This window comes from Calonectris borealis, chromosome Z (genome assembly GCF_964195595.1).
Source record: "Calonectris borealis chromosome Z, bCalBor7.hap1.2, whole genome shotgun sequence".
Classification (NCBI taxonomy): Eukaryota; Metazoa; Chordata; class Aves; order Procellariiformes; family Procellariidae; genus Calonectris; species Calonectris borealis.
The window spans coordinates 74,153,115-74,177,638 of NC_134352.1; the positions used below are offsets into that span (position 1 = coordinate 74,153,115).

The window sequence follows — 24,524 nt, forward strand, 5'->3', positions numbered from 1 at the left end:
TGCCTCATCATTCTGAGATTTATGGAACCACACCACAGGCCAAAAAGCAGAAATTTTCATAAGAACTGCAAACTTTTCAACCCCCGCATGATAGTATAACAAATAGGCATTTCCAGAAATACCAGAAGTTAGAGCTGGCAATTAGCACTGGGAAATCCCAGCCTGTCTTGGCTCCGCTTCTGACAATAGCTACTTTTTCTGTGGAACTGCACAGTCAATTTTCAATTTTAAAAGACACTCTACTATTTTAATTATTCAGTATTGAAGATATTTGGAAACAAATCCCAATTTTAATCTTCCTCTTGTCCAGTCAATAAGCTAGCAATTAGAAGAAAATTGCTCCATTGTCAAATTGCAAGACATGTTTTTCAGCCGATCTTCAATACTCGCAGAAAATGGTCCTAAAACTTTTCAGTTATTCGCCCACAGATATAAGTCAGAGAGTGAAGACAATCCAACCCAACACAGCCTTCACACAATATGCCTTTTCTACAGTAATCAAGAACACAGTTAAAAACAAATCTACCTAAACAGATCACCTAGGTTCCTACAACATCTTAGTATCAAAGAGCTAGATATTTAAATGTGTGTAGGTGCCTAAAAATGTTGATGAGTATCTTGTCATATTTAAGAAGCAGACAAAACATGTTTAGACAGGCTTAATATCTTTGGACTTTTGAAAATCCACTTGGCCCTTATCTGCCTGTTTAAGATTCTAGATGCTTTTGAAGTCAGGCCACAAAATTACTAGTTACTACAGAAAACACTCCAGTCTCAAATATTAATAAAAGGCCTAATAAGACGTCAGTAGCACTGTTTTTGTTTTAACTGAATTATTTGAATCTCTGCTTTTTCAAGCAGAAACAGTGAAGAACTACTGTTTTACCAGGTAAAGACATTCATTCTCTATCATGTGAATAAACTACAGACACTCTATAAACAAATTCAAGCTCTAAGTTCCCGATATTACCACACCAACTTTTTCAAGTGTTACATGTAATAGTCTCTTGCAACAATCAAAATGGTCATCCTTTTAGGTTGTCCGCTTTTCGGTGTTACTAATAGTAAGTTTTGAGTTTGATAATGAAGGGCAAGAGTTGAGGAAAGAGTCGAGAAAATACAACTTCTCAGGCAGAAGAGACTACTTGCTTTGTCAAGACATAAGTGCAGTTTCTGTTGTTTTGTCTACATACTTTTGAAGCGTGCACATCCACTGCTTAGCTTCCAGTCTCAGCATTTGCTCCCATCTAGGCATCCTCTTCACAGATTTCTAGTCTACAAGCATACTCCTGTAACTACACATCACACTTTGACAATACTCATTTGTGACAGAGCGATAAATCTCATTCCTCCACTCCAAATACGCATGCTCACATGACAACAGTCATCCCCAGGACAGATATCACAGCGATTGTGTCAAGGAAAAAAGACTCTCCAGTTAATGGAGCTGCCTGCGCACACAGAGAGTGAACCAGGTGAGGTACAGGGGAGCTGAGCAGCAAAAACATGAAGTGAGGAGTCACTCTCCCGTCTAAGAAGAGCACGCTCCCATCTCTCAGCTGTGGATTGTATCAATTCTGCTAAATATCAGAATTAGCAGCCTTATTTACTTGTGTGTTCCTGCAACTCCTTTGCTGGCATGCCCACCCCTGTGCTTTTTAGGCCAATAATCTCAGGGTGTGATTTGACAATGCAGCTAAGCCAAGCAACAGCTGCAGAAAGGGATGTCCTGCTGCTCCTCCACTTTCACCATTCCTTTCAGGAGTAACCCTACAGTGAGACAGAGCAGGGGGTTAACCAGCTAAAACTCACCCCACAAAGTAATTTTCCATTACTTTATGTCCCTGAACTGGCTCACTACAGAGTCAGATACCCTCAAAACCAGAAGGACAGAGATGAAAGAGGAGAGAGCAGGGTCATCTCTTTTGCAAGCTGCAGGACAGGTGTAGCTACAGCAAAGCAAAGTCCCACAGCAGGGACACAGAAACAGATGAATGACTATCAGCCATTGTGCCCTCTTTCAATTCAGCCACTCCAGAAAAGCCCAGAGAGCTTTAATACATCAGTGAAGTTTCCTGTGCCGTCTGCATTCCAGCATACAGTTTTATGCTATCAGCCCTACTGATGGAGAAGTGTTTGTGTAATTCCTGTTTCTCACACACACCTTGAAGACTTACTCCTACTCCTCCCTCTCTTCCTATTTTTTAATGCTAACAGTGAGGCTAAAGAGAAGGGTACCATTTTTTCCCCCAAGACACCTTCAGTTCTACAAAATAAGACATTAAAGATTTCCTCCAGAAAGAAACATAAGGGAGGTGGGATGAGAAAAAGAGTCCCTCCATCCCTGCTGACTTTACTCTTATCCCTAATCCAAAAGTAGTTACCACACCTTATGAATTGAGATACAAATAAGACTAACTCCAATTAAAACCACCTCCTCTTCCTCCTCCTCATAAATTACAGCTAAGGGCAGCTTCTGGAAACCAAAGAGAAGAGAAGAATAATTTTCCTTGCTTATCTTGCACAAAATATAGAACAGCTCCTGTTGGCTGTTTTGAATTATGCCCCTAAGGTTTGGCTTCAAAACAGAGGAAACTAGACTGTCACAGACTTAGATTGGTGTGCTCTTAGAGCTGCATATCTAAATTTTAGGTACCTGAAAAATCCTTTGCGGTCAATTTTGTCTCCAGCCAGCAGACAGCAGTAGTATCAAAACAGCAATTACTTTCAGACTCCACTTGGTTTTGGGGAGAGGCATGAGCGAGTTATCAAGGATAGATAAGTAAGGAATAAGTGAACCAGTGCAATTTGTAACAGTGGGTGGACTAGCTACAGCAAGATCTAGTTGCATCACGCATATCGCTCAGTCTTTGCTCTAGAGCAGCAGCCCAGCCAACTAGCATAAAAGTGTGAATGAAGTCATCCTAACACACAGGCACACCTAACTTCCATAATACCAAGTGTGTTCATATATTAGCCAAGGGACTGTTCTCATTACTCAAGCAGATGCCTATAAAAAGTTTTACTAGTGTAGGTGAACTCAAAATAGCAATTGCTGCTACTCATTGCAACAGGAGCAACAATGACCACAAAATTCTAGCAGTTCTAAAGTGCATGGCATATTCAGTTAGATGAGACACCGGAGGCTTGTGACATTTTTTAATTTGTTGTGAAGTGGCACAAGACACTGTGCCACTGGCTGATTCAGTTTGGTGACTAGCAAAAGCCAAACACTGCATAAGTAGTTAAAAGTGTTTCCCTCTGCTCCCAAAGGTTGGATGACATATTTAGCTCGTTTATAGCAGTGCAGTTTTTAGGAGTTCTTGCTAAACTCAAGGAGTAGAGCATCTGCCAGTGCTGCTGCTAGGAAGCCAACACAGCAGCTGCACCAAATGCTAACCTGTAGCTCAAAAGACTTTTTAAGCGGTAACCAGCACATCTGCAGATTACACCACAACAGCATCTCTACCTTCTTCACAGCTACTGAAGTGCATTACAAGTCAGCTAAAGGCACCACTCTAATAGTGTGCCATGAGACCGTCTTTGCATCAAAGCACAGCCTGTACTACTCCTGAGTGCAGTGTGCAATTTTATCCCTGAACATCAAAACCTCTGAAGAAGCTTCATTTTCAAACTTAATGTACCTTTACCAAACATGGCTGCTGTAGGACCCCGTGGGAATCTGGCCATGACAAACAACAATACATCTCTTCTTTCAAAGCAGCACAGAAATTTAGGATGAAGGATGGAACATTGCATTCTTCAGAGATCATGGATATCTGTTACAAATTCCATACAAAATCTGGAAAGTCAATTAAACACAAAGTCACCTATTTCACTGACTGCTCACTGCACTATCAAATAAGCATTAACATTAGTGCATGACAAGAAGCTGGAATGAGTAGCGATAGGAAAAGACAGGCAAGAACAGGACTGGACTACCGCAGTTCTGCTGCTCCAAGGGAAGTATGCTTACTATACAAGTTCAAGCTTGGGTCTCCACTGATACTACTACTACTAGCAAGAAGCAATATATGATGTGCAGCCTAATGTATCTCTAAATGCAGTTTTGAAGACTCTCCTGTAGGACCACCATATTTATGTCTGTCATCCTCACTGCTCAAGCCTCATATCCACCTCTCCTGTCACGCTAGAACTGATAAGCCACAGCTGCCCTAATTGCACAGCTGGTTCCTGCATTCTTGCTGACAAAGAAACCTTGCCACAGACTGAGGAGATGTTTTGTTAAGCGCTCAAACGCCACGCTGATAAGAATGGTATTGCGCTTAGACAGAAATATGATTGGGTAGTAAAGTCCTTTCTAGGCTTAACCCTGTACCTGGAACAAAGTTTCAACCTGGGCACCAGCACAATCTAACAGAAGTTCTGCAGACCCCACACATATGTGCGTGATTCAGTTACAGTGAGCAAGGTAGTGAAATACCATTAGTTTGCGTAACAGAGAATTGCACTCCGAATAGAAACAGCCTACTCCATATTGTACTCGGCATTGCTTTTGCACTTGGAAAAAGGTTTTCTCCTCTGTAATTCATTAACCTACAACCTTATCAAGGTGGGAGTGAAGAACTTGTTTCCAGCATGGAAACCAACAGTCAAACTGAGCAGAAATACTTACGTCACTCTTCCTGAACTTTGCTTTTAAGCTCTTCATGCTGATCACATTCAACCTTCCAAACTTTCGAGGAGCTTTTTATCCTTCTTCAGTATCTAAACAAAAAAGAAAGAAAAATAAGATTCCAACTTGATACTATTCAGATCACTGGCAGCCAAGTCTGAATTGAATTTGCATACCTATATCACCCTTTGAGAATTTAGCCCTCAAGCTCTGAAAAAGATTAACAGCCAGCTAAGGGAAACTTTCTTTTTCTCCAAACTTAAAAGCAAGCCTAAGTCTGATCACAGAAGAATAGAGCAAATCTTTAGCAAAAACTCAAGAGTGTATCATGTTATATTAGCTACCTCTCAACATAATTAGATCACCGACACATTCATACATATAGCAGCTTTCTCTGCCCACTGTCTATTTTATCATCATCATCAGGGCAGCCATTTGTAAAGTGGGAAATGCCAGAAATAAGCATGCAAAGTCATTCATTGAAACTTTACTATCCTACAACCGTGGGTCTGCACTGGGTAGCAGAAGTACCACCACTATTGTATGTACAAGTCTAACCACTACCAAATCAAAAATTATACTTAAACCATGCATGACACATACTAGGAGAGCTCAACACAACGTAGCAGATAGAACCATCTGAGCAAGAGCAGAGGTTATCACTGGAAGAACTGTTGTATACTCTTCCCCGTTAGAAACTGTATGTGTATTCTTGGAGTCATAGCTGTTTTTAATTTGACGGTGCACTATCACAAACAGTCATGTTGCCCCTTCCTCCCTTTCAAGTGAAGAAAAGCAGCAGTTGCACAATCATATACAACTAACATTACAGACAAGCTGCAAGCTCTCACAGGGGAACAGGGGGCCAGTACCCAGGGCAAAGTTTCCTACAGAAAGCTTCAGTATACCACGTATTACCAATCCAAGACAAACGCAAGGGTGAACAGCATGTTAAAGTAGCATGGCAATGTGTTTTTTCCTAAAGCACAGCAGAAAAACTTAATGAAAGAGCAACATACATCTGGACTGGGCAAAGCCATCTATGCAAAAATGTTCCAAATTTCTAGTTTTACAGTACACTCACTGGAATCCCCAGCCCCTCCCATCTACAAGTTTTAGCTGCAATACAAATTCCTTCTGAAGGAACAGTTTAAAGTAAAGGATGTTCAGCAGTATAAACTTCCTCCCTCTACCCTAGAAGTAAAGGAGAAAAAAATATTACGAGTCTAGCCAGAGAAATAAATAACTGAAATGAGGACTGGAACATAAATTCAAATAGGTCATGCAGGGTCACTAATGTTTCACACCACTCTTCAGAAACAGTAGATTACAGTTTGATAAGCAAAGTGAGATTCAATTGTTTCATAAAAGAATGTCTCTTATTATTATGAAGCAAGTTGCTGTGTTCTACATGATCACTCTACTATGAGTTTTAAAGTGCAGCTACATAGTATACTCTTGGTAGAATATATATGAATGCTTCCACAAAATTCAATGCTAAGCACCAATCACTATTCCTGAATGGTACTAAGCAAGCATGTCATTTAGTTCAAGCCTGTATTTATCTGACAGCCATTTAAGACAAACACAAGTACTTCTCTTCAAAAAACCCCACACAAACAAAAAATCCCATATACTACATACATACAACTACATTTCCCACAGAACACACACCTCCAATAGATAATCTGGATGGGGTAAGCTGTTAAAATATCATTAAACCTAATTAAATGACTCTAAGTCTCATTAAACAGTCATTCTAAAGTCATATCAGATTCCTGATTGCTTTCAGGTATATGAACGAGGGGTTTCATTCAAAGTTCTTGCTTTTCATCTCAAGGAGAATGGGCTTGTGGCATTTTAATTCTTCAGCATGCAAAAGCAGAAGAAAAAAAAAATTGCAGAAGCTTTTCACTCCCTGGCTTAAGTGACAATTTCTTAGCTTTTTCCTGGGCTGAATGGAGTATTTGTAAAATAGTAATAAAAAATAAAAAAATTTAAAAAAAAAAGTTTTGAACAATCAAAAAGAAGGAATTATTTTAGGTTGCTCCAAGAGAAGCACACCACTTTATTTCTGCTACACCTACTCAAACTTTGGAGAAAGTGTTTGAATTGCACAACAGCTGTCATAACCTGCACTGGAAAGGAGACTGAACTTCAGCAAGAGCCCAATAATCTCCTAAATCATTCTCTAGCAACACCAAGGACGATGAGCATTGCAAAGATTAGAAATGCCAGGGTACAGACAAGACAGATGCCAGGACACTTATCTGGCCTTCTTTACATATCACACCAGGGGGGAAGAAAATGGAAGACGAAAACCCAAACTGTTTTTAAAACTTTTGGGAAAAACAAAACAAAACCACAATTTAAAGGAACTTTAAAAGCTGAGAAACATCATACAATATCCCACAAAATCCAAAAATTAGCAGGACTTCTTATTTGAAAAGTTAAGCATGTTTGACTAAAAAAAGGTAATCTGTTTCATTAGACCAGTTAATATAAAGAAATCCTACGCATCGGGAATTGAAAACAAGAAATCTTTCCTCACATACAGATTGCCAAAGAATTGTCTGCTATATGCTGTTTTTCCCCTTTCCACCCCCTCAGCATTTTTGGCTCCCATGAACGAAAGATTTGTTACAGCTCCCATGGAAGATAAAGTACTCAACTACAGGGTTATGGGGGAGATCACAACTCCTTGTAGGTATATGCACAGAACAGCTGCAAAGCTGGACTCTCTTCTATGAGGAACCTGTAATACAGTCTAATTAACAAGCTTGACAAGCACTCCTAATATGTTACTTTTCCCCCTTTTGAGGAAGGAAGAAAGGAGGTGAGCTGTGTTTCTATTAGAAGCCAACTTATTTTTCCCACAGGATACTTCACCTCTTGTGTAAGTGCATTTTATACATTGAATGTGAAACTCAAGTCCTCAGCATAATTAAAAAAGCATGCACAAGCACACAAAAATACCATTCCCAAGTTTATTGTGTGTCACATCTGTATTTTTTCCATAAGAGGTAGTTAAACACAAATGTTAAGATTACAGCTTGTGCATCATAATGCCCATAATCCTTCAGCGGTAGAGATAAAAACCCATGAAGCGGTGAGGGCTGCCTTTTCTTGGCACTGTTTAAAGGAGGAAGTCACCTCTCAAAGGGTGTAATTATTGGAATTGATGCAAGAAGAGGTCAGCATCCTGATTCAGCAGAGCTTTATGACAACTGTTCATTTGCCAGAGGGGGGATAAAGGAAGGACCATTAATACAGTCCTGTTTTACAAGATAGGAAACAACTACTAAAAATTCACTAGGGAGCATCAAGACACTTCAAAACAGTATTTCTGCAATGAATCACAGGTATTAACAAGAAGCAATGTCTACTAATAGTGGCATTTCTCCACTTTCAGAACAAATGTGATAATAAATACTGAGCGCTGTCATTTTGTAGCTGCAGCAAGTTAGCAGTAGAGAAGTGCTTAACTCCAGGGATTCTCAACAGCTAATGCTGATCACACGCTTTTAACCATTAGCTCCAAAATTAAATATCTAGTTCTCTATCTCAACTTCCTTCAGCTTAATGTTAAGAAATAGCTTTCAGGAATACAAGCCACAGAAAACATCTTTAGGTTAGTGGTAAACCTATCTAGTTAAAACAATAGACACTGAAGTGGTGGTAATCTTTGGCCTCAATACTTTCATTGAAACCGTGTTTTAATACATAATACAATCTTCAGGTTTAAACATAAGTAACAGATTAGGATAATCTTCCCCACTGATTTACAGTAAGATTCATGCAAATCACAGTAAACAACAATACTGTCATATTTTTTTCCTTTCAATAAATTGCACTAAAATCAGAGCAAGGCCTTTTAATGTTACAATTAACTCCTTGAATGGCCAAAGATCCAGTGATGCAACAGTAAAACAGCCTTAGTTTTACTAAGTAAAACTACAAGTTTACAGTAAAACCATACACTATGCACACTGTTCATGCCAACGAGTTACCCCTTACTGATAAGTGCTGAATTCAATTAATTTAGGTGTCAAAAATCTTGCACCTCTTTCAGAGCACTCTAAGAAGCCTCCATCTCGGACAGTGCTCTTCTGCAGCAAAACACGATTCATGTTGTCAACTAATTTCTCCTTCCCCTCCCAAAAATACGTCAAAATTTTTTTCACCTTATGAGGCTACAGGAAAGAACTAAAGACTCCATACAAGATCTGGCAACATAACGGGGCGGGGGGCACGGGAAGAAAAGATGGTCTGGAAGAATACCACTGCCACTGTACACTTACATCTCCTTTGCATGCATACACCTACGCTCAAAGGGGACAATAAGGAGCCCCAGAAGTGTCTTCTCCCAAAGCACACCACCACCATTTATTGTCTGGATGATCACTTTCTAAATCACAGGCCCTGCTCTGACCCAGAAGCACAAGCCGTTGTGGCAGCCAGCACTGCAGAGAAGCCAGACGCATCTACACTACTAGCACCTCTTCTGCTGCCCACCTTCAGTACCCAACTTCTCAAATGTTTCACATGCCTGAGCTCCCCTGACCTACTATCCAAGAACATACTCAAACCCAAGCTTCTCCTTAGCGTTGCCAAAGCCACAAGACCACCTGGAGGCATTAGCCATTGCTCAGCCTCTTTGGTTGTTCGCACATAAATGCAGCAAGCCCATGCTGTCCTAAAAAAAACCACCCAACACTTCATCTCTGATTAAGTTCCCATTTCCATCCAGCATATTCTTCTATTTCTCAGGCCAAAGCAGAGAAGCATGTATGATGTGACCAAAAGCAATGGGAACGTTTCCCCACTCTTTATCAGCACAGCACAGTTTTTCCATCTTGAGTAACCCATCCTCCTATCATAGGAAAAGTCAAATGGAACAGAATTTTTTTAAACTTAATGTCACCTATAAAGACAAATAATTCTTGGCTTCATTAATCTACTATTACTTACTAATGAAAACACACTGAAAAATGCACTGAGAAGCCCAAGTACTACACAAGAGTGGGAGTGATTTATATACAGTTAATCCCACTCTAAACAGAATCAGACATCAGAGATAGCAAGGGCCTTGGGTAACTTAGTACAATCCCTCTATCTGTTCACAAATCACCGGCAAGGATGTGCTGAACTGCACAAGTTTAAGCATTTGAGCTCCAAAGTTAGAGCTACATAGATAATTGCATCACTAACAAATCTACAGCTATTGCTCCTCCCTCCAGAACGCTTTGCATCAACTCTTACACTTCCTTTTGATATTCAGAATTTGAAAATGATAAACTTCATTTTTAATGGATTCAGCTGAAGCAGTACTGGCCTCTGTGGATGTTATACAACCAATACAAACCCAGGCAAGACTGTCGATGTGGGGATATGTGCAGTTTGTTAAACAGTGTTTTCAAAATCAGTTCTAGACAGCTAGGAGAAAGCTTGCATCAACAAGGCCTTAGACACAGTGAATTACAGGAGAAGAGTAGAGAAAAATCAAAATGTGACATTGCCCTAATTTGTTTACTTGGCATATTAGACAGCACTCCAGGCAAAATCCTAGCTCAAGCGAAGTCCAGGCAAATTCGTCATTCATTCATTACAACGACTTTACTCTGTTCTTACTCCAGTTCTTTTGTCTGGAACTGTCTGTCAACACACATCCAGCTCACTGAAGAGCACAGTAAAAGAGACAAGACTTGCTGCATGAACTGGGACATACCGCTGTCTTTCTCTGCTTTCAATTTCCCCGTCTCTAAAACAAAAAGCCCTCCCCGCTTGCATGCCCCTCAATTTTGAGACCATATTCTCTGGTTTGATCATACATAAGATAAGTTGCAGTCCTGAAGACTTTTCCACGTTCAATGCCTAGTCCAACAGGGCTAGATTGGGCTAGATTGGAATTGAAGCATCCAGCTACAACTAGAAATGGAGAAAAATGACACAGAGTCCCACTTGTGAAATGCCAGTTCTTAAATGAGAAACCCAGATGGATAACAGCTAGTACTTGTTTATGCTTACTCCCTTCCTAATATTCTATATCAACCATTCAAATAGATGCAAACATGACAATCTGTACAGATGGAACGTTAAATCTATGAAGAGATATATCCATGACTTTATGGATGAGTATTCTGAAATAGCCTCAGGCAGAACAGTCATCTATTAGGGCAGGAGTTAGGAAGATGGGAACATCAATTTAATTACCTAAGACACTTGCCAAGCCCCACTCCCATGAACTCTGCCCTTATACTTTTGAAAGGTCTTGGAAAAGTATCCTACTGAAAACTCCTGTAGTCTAGAAATACCTTCAGAGACTGTGCTGATAACACAACTCCCGTATTCAGCTTCCAAGTTCTTGGGTAGGGAAAATATTTTGGCTGATGAAAATGCAGTATCTTTTTAAACATTACCCAAAAATGGAAAGAAAGTTGGGCGTGCTTCCACCTCTAAAAAAAAGTACTAGGAATTCAGATATTTTCTATCCTGGAAGACTATCAATGCTATAAACTAGCAGAACATCAGCAAGATCAACACCTACATCTTAGTGATAATCAAGTGATTTTTTTCTGATTTAATTCAGGTTGTTGAATCTTACATTCAATAGCAGCAGCACTAGGTGCTGTACAAATATTGGAAAACAAGATCTAGTGTTTAAGATACTTCTCCCAGCCTTCAGAGACCTATGAATCTCTAGATCTCCCTTAGCGTTATCATGCTGTAAACTGTAAACAAGTCATTGTAAACAAAGTCCTCAGAAAGCACTCGAGTGTCAAACTCCCCAGAGACGTTTCAGGGTGTCCCAGTGCCTTTGGGAATCCAGACATCTGCAATAACCAACAGTAGCTCCCTGCCTCTCAGCAATTATGAGGAAAGAAGTGGAACATTCTCCGCTACTCAAGTTACAAAGTCATAGACAGACCAGCATACAAATTCTTTTTCTGTTGTAATGACTGAGCAAACTTGGCTCTCCACTTTACCAATCCCCCCACAGATTCAGGTGAAAAAACCCACACATGTTGTTTTACAGTACTTTGAATACCAGCAGTGGCTTCCAGGCACAAAACCAAAAGGAGACTATGGCAGCTTTAGAAAATACACATACATTATTACAGCATTCATCCAAATCTCTGCCTGCAGAGAAAGGACTTGAGTCGAGATCTAACACTTCCAAGGCAAATGCATTAACCATTAGGCCAGAGGCTCCCTCCTCCAGCGGTGGTCTCAAGTTCAGCACACGGACTACCACCACCACCTCCAGGCGTTACTGTCCATCCTGTTCTGGATCTCAACACAAGGAAAGGATGCTTTCTTTCACTGCTGTGTACTTCCACTCCAGCAGTCCCTGGCAAGTACCTAGACTGGTAGCTAGTCCTAAGTGCTAGTGGAGATCATCAGTTGCTTCCACACTTCACCAGACTTGCATTTGTCTCTGGCAGTACAACAGTGATAAGCTCTGCTCTAATGTATTAACCGAATTACAGCTATTCGCACTACTTCCTCCGTACCCTAAAAGTGCATTATTAGATGACCCTCAAAATGTAAGGAGCAGCGAGGACTGACAACTCTGAAAACAAGCCCCCTGCTACCTCAAATACAGAGTTATCATCTGTGTACATTCACAGGCACCTAGACAGCAACTCCAGGGATTGCAGGCAAGAGAACAGGCTTCTCAGACATGCAGGAAGTATGCAAACAGCAGGAGAGCCAGTTACTCGAACCTATAACCCCAGATGTTATGGATTGCTATGCTCCCACCTCGGGATTTTCAGTTCAAAGCATAGTAGACTTACTATCTCTGCCACTAGGAAAGGCACTAAAGCTTTGAATTGATTTGTTCTAGTTTTGCTTGTTTTTTCTCTGTAGTTATTTCAAGCATTATCCCTGTGCAAAAAAGAACTAGCCCACAATCAGCTCTCAAAAGGAATGCAATTAGGGTATTGTTGCAGTAGGATTTAGAAATGGCCAACACCTCACACAAGAACTTAGCTTTCATGTTTCTCCAGGTACTGCTTCTCCCTCAAAAGAGGCACAAACTCCCTATCAGAGAGGGGGAGAAGAAAAGTAACATAGTGGGGAACACAAAAAGAAAAAAAAAGAGAGAGATGAGGCAAGTGAGTGAACCCTCTTGTGAAATGCTTACATCACTTTATGAGACCAGCAGCCGCCTGCCTCGTCCCTTTTCCCCTTGATGTTATCCATCTCTTGGTTCAGGGAAGGAGAGGGGAGCAGACAGCATTTTATTGCTTTGCTGGCAGATGCACTCTTGGAAGAGGGAATAGAATAGCACAGGGCCAATATTTTTAGAGACTGGAAGGATGGACATCTGCTACTGCATAGTGACTTATTGGCACTGAGCTTGGCTTCTACTCAAGAGAACCCTGAGGTCATATCAAGCCTCATTCTACTCAAATGCTCTTTCACTCTGGTTCATATGGCTGTTATGCAATTCTTCAATTAATAAATAAAATCTCATTGACAGCTTTCCATGAGTGTCCCAAGACAACAGCCAAGCAGGTCACTGACAGATATTTACTAAATTCATTTACTCCTAGTTAATCTAGGACATCAGAAGGCCTTTCTAAAATGATGTATATGTAGCTTGTGTTTTTTTTTTAAATAACACACACTAATCTACAACCCGCTGGGATAAAGGAAAAAAAAAAAAAAAGAGACTACAGCTTCCACCAAAGTAGCACTAACTCCACTAGACTGCAAGCGTTTTATATCACTTCTGTAATAAGCATGCTCACACTCACTATAGAAACAAACGGGAGAATTTGTTAAGATCCTGTAATGTTGATAAAGCAGAATTTAACTAGTCTTTTCACAGGGAGAAACTTGAGAATGTCACAAGTGGCAACAGCAGACTGCAGAAGGCTTGTGCTGCCAAACGCTGTGCAAGAGAAAGCAAAAATCTTTCACGTGCTCTGTTGGAAGCTAGAAGCACAGGTTCCTAGCTAAACTTGATGCGATTCCTAAAGCAGACTATTTAAACTTAAGAGCTACAGAAAATCTTCATCTTTTAAGCCCCCACTGCCAGAGGAAGGCGTAGCCTTCCTAGGAGGAGAGGCGGCTAGCGGCGGCGCGGGGGGACCCGCCGGAGCCCGGTAGCCAGCCCTCCCTTCCCCGAGTTCCCACTAAAACCCCGGAGAGAAGCCGCCCCACGCGAGCACCGAGACAACGCCGCCCTCGGGGCCACCTTTTTTACCGGAGCGAGGCCATCTCAGGGCTCCCCCGCGGGGGCGGGTTTAGCTCCTGTCAGGGCCCCCCCGGAGAGGGGGTGAGGAGCCCCCGGGGCTCAGCCGGACCCGCGCTGCCAGGGACCGGGCGATCCCCTCCCCGAGGCGGCGAGGGCGGCCCCCGCGGCTCCGCTCGGGGCTGAGGGACCCGCGGAGACCCCCCCCGCCGGGCGGGTGGGGGTATGTGGCGGGGGGTGAACCGGCGCCGGCCTGACTGCACCGAGGTGCTACCGCTCACCCCCGCTGGCAGCTGTCAGCCCCCGCCACCCACCCAGGGGAGAGGAAAAATAATCATAAAACTATAAATAAAGTAAATAAAAATAAACAGTCAAGCGGTAGCGACTCACGGGCTGCGCGCCCCCGGTGCTCTCCGCAACCCCACACCGGGGAAACGGGGCTCTCCGGCAGCGCCGGGGGAAGAGAAGGGAGACGGTTCCTCCTGTTGCGCCGCGCAGGGGGTTTCTCCCCTCAGGCTCCGCCGGCGAAGCGCCGGCCGGCAACGGCGGCAACAGTCCCCGGCGGCGGGGGCAGGTGGGCGCCGCACACAAAGCCCCTATTCACAACGCCCGCCGCCGTGCGTGCCTGCACGCATCCTCCCTCCCCGCCGCCGCCGCCGCCGCCTCACGCCGAGCCGCGCTCACCGCATGGAGGAACCGCGTCCCGCTACGATCGTCTCCGCCGCGCACGGAGCCGCGCCGCTGCTGAAGGGCGGAGCGGCGCCGCCGCGCGCCGCGGGACACTCGGCCGCTCCGCGCGGATAGGGCGGGGGGGGAGGGGGGGGGCGTGACATCACTCCGCGGCCACGTGATCGCGGGGCTCCGGCCCCCCGCGGGGAAAGGGAGGGGCGGGGAGGGGGCTTTACCCCTCCCCGCCCCTCCCTTTCCCCGCGGGGGGCCGGAGCCCCGCGCTCGCGGAGGAGGGTCACGTGGCGGCGCGCGGGGCTGCCGCCCGGAGGGGCGGGTTGCTGAGGGGAAGGGGTGGAAAAAGGGAGTTGTCAGCCGGGGTGGTGGTGGGAGACGCTTCAAGGAGCCCACCCTGCTCGTCCAGGGCCGGGTGTGTGTGGGAAGGGTATGTGGGGAGGTGGGTGTCAGGTCCCGTCTGCCTCTGGATGCCTTCTGACCACCTCTGGAGAAAGCTGAGGGGGGGGGAAAATATATCGAGTTCTTCAAAGAGTGCAAGTGCTTCAGAGCATGAGAGAAGTCCTGCGCTTCAGTTCCCTCCAAAGCTTCCCCGTGTGTCAGATTCCCCTTTCTCACACCCCTAGGCAGGAAGGAGTGCTTCAGAAGAAAGAGAAGTGGGCCATTTCTCATTTAATATCCAAATTAATGAGCAGTGTAGTGTTTGGTTACACAGGAATTTAGAGGTTAGAAAATCACAAGTGGGCTTTATAGCTGTGCCAAAGTACTGCTTCACTGGATGTGCTCCAGAAGTCTCTTTTCTGTGTAGGCCAAACCCCTCTTCTCAAAGTTGAACCTCCAGAGCACCCTTTCTTGAGTCTTCCGGCAAGGCGATGGCAAACCACCTCAACGTATCGCCAAAAAAATCACAGTTGCCTTCATCTATGCAAGGAACTCTGGACACTTTGTCGACAAATTGTCCTGTTAAGTGAGTTGGTGAGCCACTGCCTATCATCCCACCACGAGAGTCCTGCCAGAGTTGCTAGTCATCTTCCCATCATGTCACACTCATCTACTGGTCCCACTCACCGCAACCATGTTCCCCGCCTGAGAAGGTCTCCTTTAAACTCTCTGATCGCTCTTATCTTCTCTGTTCTCAACCATATCCACACCTTCTAAAGTGGCAAACAGTACAGGGAGGAAATGAGCACTTCAAAACTTTAGGTCATTATTGTAACAGTGGCAAGTATTGTTATTAAACAAATACACTTGATTATCACCAGAAGCATACTTTCCTCTGCTAATCTGCAGTCCTTACCTTGGCCACTTTGTTTTGCATGTGTTCTACCTTTGAGAACAGCCATCGTGCCAGCACTGTTTCCTCTCTTTTTTCTTACAAAAAACATGCACACGAATGTTAATCTAATATAGTTAATGCTGAGAATTTAATTTGTACAAAACCAATAAAAATAGGAAAATTAAACTTCTCCGGCAATGCTAGCTCAGCAGCTACAAAACATGTTGCAATTATTATGCAATTATTTTTAATTCCAGTTATTTTTAAAAGCCGGATACATGTGTACAATATGGTTAGAAAGTCTTCTGCCTGCTTCTTCCAACACCAGCAAAATTCCATGTAATCATGTGTGACTAACATGAAAATTATTTAATATGCGAGTACAGTCTCTTACATTTTGAATAGTTTGACCATGTTGAATTTTTATTTCCATTCTCAATGCCAGCATATCATAAAAATGGGGTTTGGGCATGTTTGCATGGGATGGTCACATATAATGACACAGGAATAATAGATAGTACATTTTGGCTATGGTATTACAGAATATCAGGCCTTGGAACAGGCTGCCCAGGGAAGTGGTTGAGTCACCATCCCTGGAGGTATTTAAAAGACGTGTAGATGAGGCGCTTAGGGACATGGTGTAGTGGGCATGGTGGTGTTGGGTTGACAGTTGGACTCGATGATCTTAGAGGTCTTTTCCAACCTTAATGATTCTATGATTCTATGATAATATTCAGCTTTTGAGAACTGGGAAATACAGTACTTACTAGTTCCCAGAGAAGTAAACTGTGGCCCAGGATAAAGGCTTTGGGCTTTGTGGTGGCAGTTAGCTTAAATTAATTAATCCAAACTCATCCAAACTGACAGAACCTAACTGCCCTCTAGGTTAGTCTCCTTGCATGGAAGACTGTGCTTTTATCTCTTTTCCGAGCCCCCTTTTGGGTCCCTCTCCAAGGGCAAGGCATTGCCTCTCATTCAAAACACTCCGATGTAATTCCGTGACTGAAGCCTCTGCAGGCAGAGCACAAGATTGAGAATCAGGAGATCTCAGCTCTATTCCTAATTTTGCCCTCAGTGTGCTGTAGGACTCTGCGATAGTCATGTTTTTCCACCTGTGCTTCTACTGTGTATCTACAGGGTGAGAACAACTCTTCGAGAATTTTATTAAATGCTCAGCATGAGCTAACAGAAGTTGTTAGTAAGATGGAGAGGATCTAATCTGCAAGAAGCAGAAGGTGGAGTACATCCTACACAAGCAGCTTCTCTTAAAATCTAAGTATTAGCGTGTCGGCAACGTGACGCCCTTCCTATGCCCCTCTGTTCCTTTGTACAGCAGGCATGAGGTGAAGATGCCAGAGGAAGAGAATATCCTCTTCTGCTCAGTCTCCTGAAGAAGCTGGGGGGGTTGCAACCAGTTTTGACTTTGAGCGGCTACCCACGTGATGAAACCACCCATGCATTCCTAGCTACTTCTCCAGAAGAGAGAGGCCTGGAAGTGGCTTAAAGATGTCTTTAATCACACCTTATCACTCTGTTGCACTGACTTGATAGCATCTGCTAATTAGCTTACTTGGCATTGTTAATTTTTTTGCTAATGCTTCTGGCTAGTTGTTAAATTTTTTTTGCTGCTTCTGGCTACTGCCTTCTGCAGAACACAAAGCGCTGGTCACATCTTCATTTAGAAATTATTTGCAAAGGAAATCACATTCCTGAGCTGGTTGATCACTTCCCTGCTATCCTTCAAGCAGCTTATACCTGTTCTATGAGCTGTAAGTGCCACATTTTCTCTTCCCTCGTTGGACTTGTTCTGGTCTGATTATTTCCGATCTGAATATAGTTTGTTTTGCATTAGCTGTTATTTTTTTGCTGAAGGATAATTTAAAGAAAGTTTGGTTTTAGATTTTGAGACATGATTTTGTTCCCAGGCTGTTCTTTGCTTATAGTAAAATTTTTTTTTCACTCTTTGTGACAGATGTCCCCCATAAATGCAAGAATCTCTGTGGTAACAAGTGAGACAGCTAAAAGGTGTGGTTTATATCTGCTTTCACCAGAGCACTTTCTTTTTTTAGTAACTTTTTAGTACAGAAAGGAGGTACTTGATGACTCTTCACAATATGGTATGTTTCAGAAAATTTGGTTGGGAATTCTTCTCTTCTACTGTTTCTGTGTAGCACCAGCATTGGGCCTGATGGGGTCAACACAGGAAAATACTAAAGATTGGAGAAAGTCACAACAGGAGTTGCTCAGACAGGGCTCTTAACTGAGACAAAATCTTGAGAGAGAGGAAAGCCTACCTAGGGACTTCTTTTCCTTTGAAGTTACCTTTCAAAGATTGAAGGAAAAATCCAGAAATAGTTGCAGGGAACTGTCTAGAATATTTAAACTTGCACTTGCTAGGGGGTATTTCCTCTGCTTTCACCAACCTTCCTTTTTCCCCATAGTTTTTACATCTATGCTCTCCTCTTCACACCTTTCTGCGTGGAGTTCTAGCCTGTAATTTGTTTGACTTCTTCACGGTCCCAGGTGACATTTCTAGGAAAGCTCCAGAGAAATTCAGTTGTTTTGCCCTTGCGATTCTTCCTGCACCGCAGGGCCCTGCTGTGCCATGGTCGCAGAAGGCACCACGAGGCTGGGCTGCCCTCCACTGGGCCCTGTAAACCTGAATATTCCTCCTCTGCTGTAGGAGCAGAAATGAGGAGCAGACGGAGGAGGCCAGGCTGTCTGTGTCACTGTTGCTAAATCCTTCAGGGGGTTCACAGCAGAAGTCAGCTGGACCTTGGGGAGCCTGCCTTAAACAGTAGCCTTAGCTGGGTGGGACTGAATGGATCGGTTCCAGTTAGGAAAGAGAACAATCCTCCAGAAATGTAGCTCACTCTTCTCTCCCTGTGAGAGGAAGGATATTATCTGCGTCTGGATATATTTTTCATTTTAGTTTGTAGCCACTGGGATATACAAAAGGAATTAATGCAATCCTTCTGAACTACAAAGAGTAAAAATACTCTTCTTTCTTCCTTTTACTTTCTCACATTATTATGGAAATCTGTGCTTGAATGTGCTTTCTGTATGTTTAACTGGAGAAAAATAATTTCTTGGCCTTTTCACTAACATCCAGTGTAAAATAAGTTTATCTTGTACATCTTCCCTGTGGGGACCACAGCTTGGAGCTGCAAGGAAGTGGGCTTGATGATCTAATGCAGCTTTCCCACAGAGACTCATCCTCAGAATTATTCCATAACATATTTCATTCTTAAATTATTTTAAAAGCACAAGTCCATGGAAACAACAAAAGAGGATAACGCACTCCTTACACAAACAGATTTTGCCTGAAATGGCAGTGCATCTATGTGAATAATTTAAAGAAGAAAAAGTGCTTCATTTCTTCTTGTAGAAAAAGCTCAGGAAGCAGAAAGGCAACTGTCCAAATCCGTAACAAGACCTTTGGAGGTAAAAAACAAAGCTTTGTTAAAAGCCTATCCCAGAATCAACAGGGCATATTTCATGTCTCTATACCATGAATGAACTGTTTTTGTGTAGCATCCTCTCTTTGTTTTTTCTAACAGAAGTGCTTCATTCTCACCTGCACAGCTGCTCCTGCATGGGGCCATGGGAATTCCGTGCATTTCGGCTTGCTCAACTTTTCTCCATTCTTCCACAAGCGAGAGGAAGATTTTCTCTCTGCTTGATCCCACAGATACAGCTGGGGATCAAGATCACTCATGACAAAATCCCTCGCTTCCCAGTCCCTGCACAACCTAGAGGCTTCCCTACAAGCTTGAGGGTTGAGACTTCTTGAAAGCCTGATGGGAACATCTGTGTGAAGCCACCAAACTACAAGAGGCCAGATGGAGCACATCTTGCAGAGAGCTGGCTTCCACCCCTTCACAAATATAAAGGTCTCTTTGAAGGCACATCACTGAAAGTCTTGAAAGGCCAGTTGCCCAAGAACAACCAAGAAGAATATTATACTAATCTGAGGATCACTGAAGAGTAAAACCCCTAGTATTCAATTACACCAGCGAGCACCTTGATTATGTTGTAATAGCACAAAACTCAAAGCAGTTCCCACAGGAGGAGGCAGTTATGTGCCATATTTACTCCACACTATGCAGGGAGTTGCTTTGTCTCTACTCTTGCTCTGAGGTTTCTATTCCATTCAGAATTTGTAAATCAATTTCCTCTTCCTATTCAAACCGAAGAAATCCACATTCCTGCATATTTTGTATGACTATTTGCATTACAGAGAAACCAAGCACCTTGCAAATGGCATTTCAAACTGCTTATTTTTTTGTCTTTGCTCCTTACAAGATTTCTTAATGTACTTGGCATCTGCAAGCTGAAACTTCAGTCCTGTCCCACGCTGTATTCCCATGACACAATTTCTGCTGATGATTTTGTTGTGGAGGTGCAAAATCCCATATGCATTCTATCTTAGTTGTCACTCTTCCAGCTTTTGGAAAAGAAGTTTCCTTACATCTCCAGAAGAACCAAATCTCACTATGTCAGTCATCTGTTTTGTTTTTTAAAAAGCTTCCTCTGATACAGAGACTTGCAGACCATATTTTTTCTTCTATGAGTCTTCATTTATTCTGAGGCTTTAGGATCTTTCTTTTGTACGTATAAATCAAAACTTGTTAAAAAAAAAGAAAGGAAAATCCAAGATTTCTTTCCCCTGTATCACAATAATCAAACTGACAAATTATTTGGATTTGATTCATATTTGCATGCAAAGCCCCCTGCCTCTGCTGGGATTGGTGTAAATTAGTGTTTTTACTTCTCAGGAATGGCTATAGCATTTATCCTGCATCACAAGAAAAAATATCAAAGGGTTGGAAAGTGGGATGGGATCCAAGGTTAAGACTTTGCAATTTAGTGTGGAGACCTTGGAGATTTCTGCACTTTGCACAAGGACAGATATAAATCTTACGTAATCCTGCTCCAGCAGAGAGGCTTTGCATAAGGACTTCTACAAATGGAGCACCTAATTGCCACCAAATATGTAGCAAACAAAGGAGTGAGAGTAAATCTTTGATATGCTGTACCAGTTCTTAGAGATTGTCACAAACCAAAATATCACAGAAGAATGCAGTTGTATGCAGAAGATTACAAATATGGACACAAGGGCAGAGTTTCATGAAGTGATGAGATCTGGGTTTGGCATTATCAAGATTAAAAAAAGCCAAAGCCACCTTCTCCAGAGGGGTGAACCAGTATAAATTCACTCCACTGAATAGAAATCATTCATACCTTTTTGAAGTAATTTCTTTAAAGTGATTTCTTCTGTCTAGTAGAATTTTTCCCACATGGAATATCGTGTATCTGTACAACGCCATGGCTGAAATGTCCTCCATTCTCACGGTTTTACACTGTGCACTTGCTCTTTTGCTTGAATGTTCAGTCTCAGACATTTTGTTGCCTCAGAACCGCTGAAGAAGCCTCAATCCATCTGTTTGGCAGGTTCCTCTGGTCTCGAGGAAAGAAATAATTTTGCTGCCATGGAACGACTCACAGGATCACATCATCCTGTGTGTGCGTTGTGTCAAAAGGTCAGTGGTCACCAGCAGGGTGATCCCCCTTTCTCCTTCCCACACACTCTTCCATCCTTCGTGACCAGTTGGCCAAATCTCACTCTACTTTCCCAGTCAGAGAAACATATGTAACAGAAGTCCCAACATGCTCTCACTACAAACGCATCTGCTGCTTTCTAATTACACCAAGCATGCCAGGAGCCTTTATTTTCTAGGAACCATTAGGACTCGCTCCTCTGCCTCTCCTCCCCTTCCAGGTGGAGAGCTGGGGATGGAGCAGCTGACTGTAGATAGGTCTGGCTATCACTGTCCCACCAAATAGACTCTGTCTGGTAAGGAGGAGAGGAGGGTTTTATCTCCCAGGGCTTGGTATGTGAAACACATTTATTCTCTTGCTTAGAGAGCTGGCATCTGGGAGTGAAGACACTCAAGCAGTAACCATTTTCTTCACCGTTGGTGAGAATTTGGGAGCTGAAAGAATGTGAAAGGTCTCAAAAAAATGAATGGTCATGACCGTGGGAGGGGGCCAGCAACACACCACAGGCTGGGAGCCTTTCCAGAGTGCATTAGCCAGCTAAGTGGATAGCGGAACACAAGGGATACCCAGCAATGCACTCCATATGCACATCAGTGTAAACACCATGAGGTGACTGTGCTGATCTGATGCCAGGTTAGGTGTGCTCAGATTTAAGGCAGATCACATTCGTGCTGAGAGGTGCCTAGCCATGCACAAATCCACTTGAAACCATGGGCTTCTACAAGTGATGGTATGCAGAGTTCCTAAAAGCAGACTCTTCTCTCCAACTTCTGTTCAGGATTAGCAACATCTCGGAGTGTCTTACTGTTGTCTTTCAATAAAGAGAAAGTACAGAATTCAGTTTGCTCATACCGGTTCTTTCAGTTTCAAACTTTTCCTGAGTTTGAACTGCTGTCCAAGAAATGAGAATAGAGCACCTTTTTTGCAAGAGTTCCAGCTCACGCAGAAAGGTCTGATCTTACAAAGGGGTCTGGTGCTACCAACCTCTGAGGAAATATGGAGCCTGACTCTGGAACCTGTTAGCTTTTGCCCTGGGCACAGGAGTCTGTTCTCACAGGCCATGACAGCAAGAGCCCGTCTGACAGTCTGGTGCTGCTTGCATTTCCTTTAGCTTTCAGGTTTAATAAAGATCATTAAATATTAAAAATGAACATTTGTTTCTAGTCAGTTGCTAGTTATTTCCTTCTGTTGCCCTGGAAGGAAGAATACAACTACTGAGAGATACGGATACACTTTATTAATCAACTTTTAAGTGCATTGAAAAATAAAAGCCAAGAAACTACAGCCTCAGGTTGAAATTATTACTGGAAGGAATGGAACCATTACAACAAAACGTAATAATAAAGCACAGAATGTAATTAAGATAGAATTGTTTACTTGGGCATTTGCTTGCCATTTCATTTTACTTTGCAATTTTAAAACACAAATCTGTTTTGCAAATAAACAGTGCATACATATTAGCAGTAAGGATGTTGTCAATTCCATTTTAAGTAGTTAAATAAAAAAGTATCGCTGTGATTGGATACTGAAGGGTGGAGACAGATGGTTACACCAAACATTTTTTCTATGAACGTTAGATAGTTGGTGCTTGTTGGAATGAAGTAAATACCAAGTACCTTAAAATAATTTTTATTGCCTTTTCTCAGCATTTGTTTCTGCAACCACTTGTGAAACCAAGAGGTTTTCATTTAGAAAATCCAAAGAAAGGAAGAGTCTTGAGAACATTTGTGCACATGAAGCTTCACAGAATGGCTTGTAAACCATCATTTTCTGTCATTTTGTCAAAAAGGACTAGGTTACCTTCCCCCTTTTATCAATTGACCCAAATTTTGCCTTCCAAATTCTACAACAGCATAATTTTCTCTATGGAGTTATCCCTGAGGATAGCCCCATAATTGAACCAGATTGGTTCATGGTAAATGGTACATTAAAGTTATTAATTGTAAATATTTTAAATGAAGATCCTAAAATCTTTGCATTTGGATATATTTATATTTTCTGTCATTAGTTGGGCCCATATGTGTTCTCTATCCAGAATTTCATTCCTGCTGGGCAAAAGTCTTAGCCTCTGCTATTCTGACTTTTGGAACAAGTTTCACATACCACTTTTTGTCTCATTAAATCTCCAACAAGTTTCAATTCAACTCAAAGCACAATTTCATTAAATCACTCTTAAATTCAGCCTTGGTATTTATTCCAGAATCCTGCATATGTTTTGCTCTGCTCCTCTGGATATTGTAAGTCCAGTTTGTATATGAAGTAGTATGCAGAATGAAACTGCAATCACGTTCACAATGATTATATCTGGAAAATTTATTCTTCAAAGGTCGCAGTGAGATGATAGCTGGTTGCAATGAGGTGCTGTCTGGTGAAGAAGGCAGTCTCTGCTACCAACTTCATCCTTCAACATGTTCAGTGCTTTGAGAGATTTGTTTGCAGCACGGCATTTTCTGAAGAAAGCAAATAGGTCCATTTGCTTTGAGAGTCTCTATTAATGTAATTCGTGGAATAAGAAATTCCCTTGGGAATGGCAGTCTTGTCTTTGAATTTCATTTTCATTTTAATTTCTGATGGAGCTTTCATGCAGCTTTTGAATTTCCCTTGACCTTTCTTTCTCGGCATCATTCCTTCCCAAGACTCTGCTGTCAGTTCCAGGAACCTGACCATCCCACCTGCCATCCTTCAGAATATGTCAAAACAGACCTTTTTTGCTCAGTGAGGAATGAATATCATACAAGTGAATAGAAGGGCTCAGTGAGAGACATCTATAAGTCAGGATGATAATGCCCTATGCCTGCTTTAGCTAGCCATTTTTTAGCTTAGGCCACCATATTTACATTACATGCATTTGGGATTTTTTCCTTCGGACAACGGTTAGTCTTGTCCCCTGAGCAAAGTGTCCCCGACACAGGTGGTTCAAAGGCATCCAAAGTGCAAATCGTTGCTTTAGACCCATCCTCCAAGGAGTTGGAGCATGTTTAATGGGCGTCTGGGATGGAGCTTCTTCTGAATCTAATTCATATGCACCAAAGTTGCTCTGTAAGTCAAACCAACATGATGGAAGATTCACTCTCAAGCCACACCAAACCAAAATGTTAATGTAGACACAGTCAGCGCTTCCTGACTTATTTTAAATTCGTTTACTTTAACTTGATATAGGAACC

The 24,524-nt window shown here is 42.5% G+C and overlaps 1 protein-coding gene across 2 annotated transcripts in view; it reads right to left on the bottom strand.

The window, feature by feature from the left end:
* Positions 1-14,708, bottom strand: part of RAI14 (retinoic acid induced 14) — an 88,720-nt gene extending 74,012 nt beyond the window's left edge. Inside the window, exons 1-2 of one of the 2 annotated variants that reach the window (XM_075137989.1) lie at positions 14,526-14,708; positions 4,637-4,728 (exon numbers count right to left, since the gene is read on the bottom strand). In XM_075137989.1, coding sequence (XP_074994090.1) covers positions 4,637-4,672 — 36 coding nt within the window. In that variant the 5' untranslated portion in view covers positions 4,673-4,728; positions 14,526-14,708. The remainder of the gene's footprint in view (positions 1-4,636; positions 4,729-14,525) is intronic. The other variant, XM_075137990.1, reaches the window with a different exon arrangement.
* Positions 14,709-24,524: the final 9,816 nt, after the last annotated feature.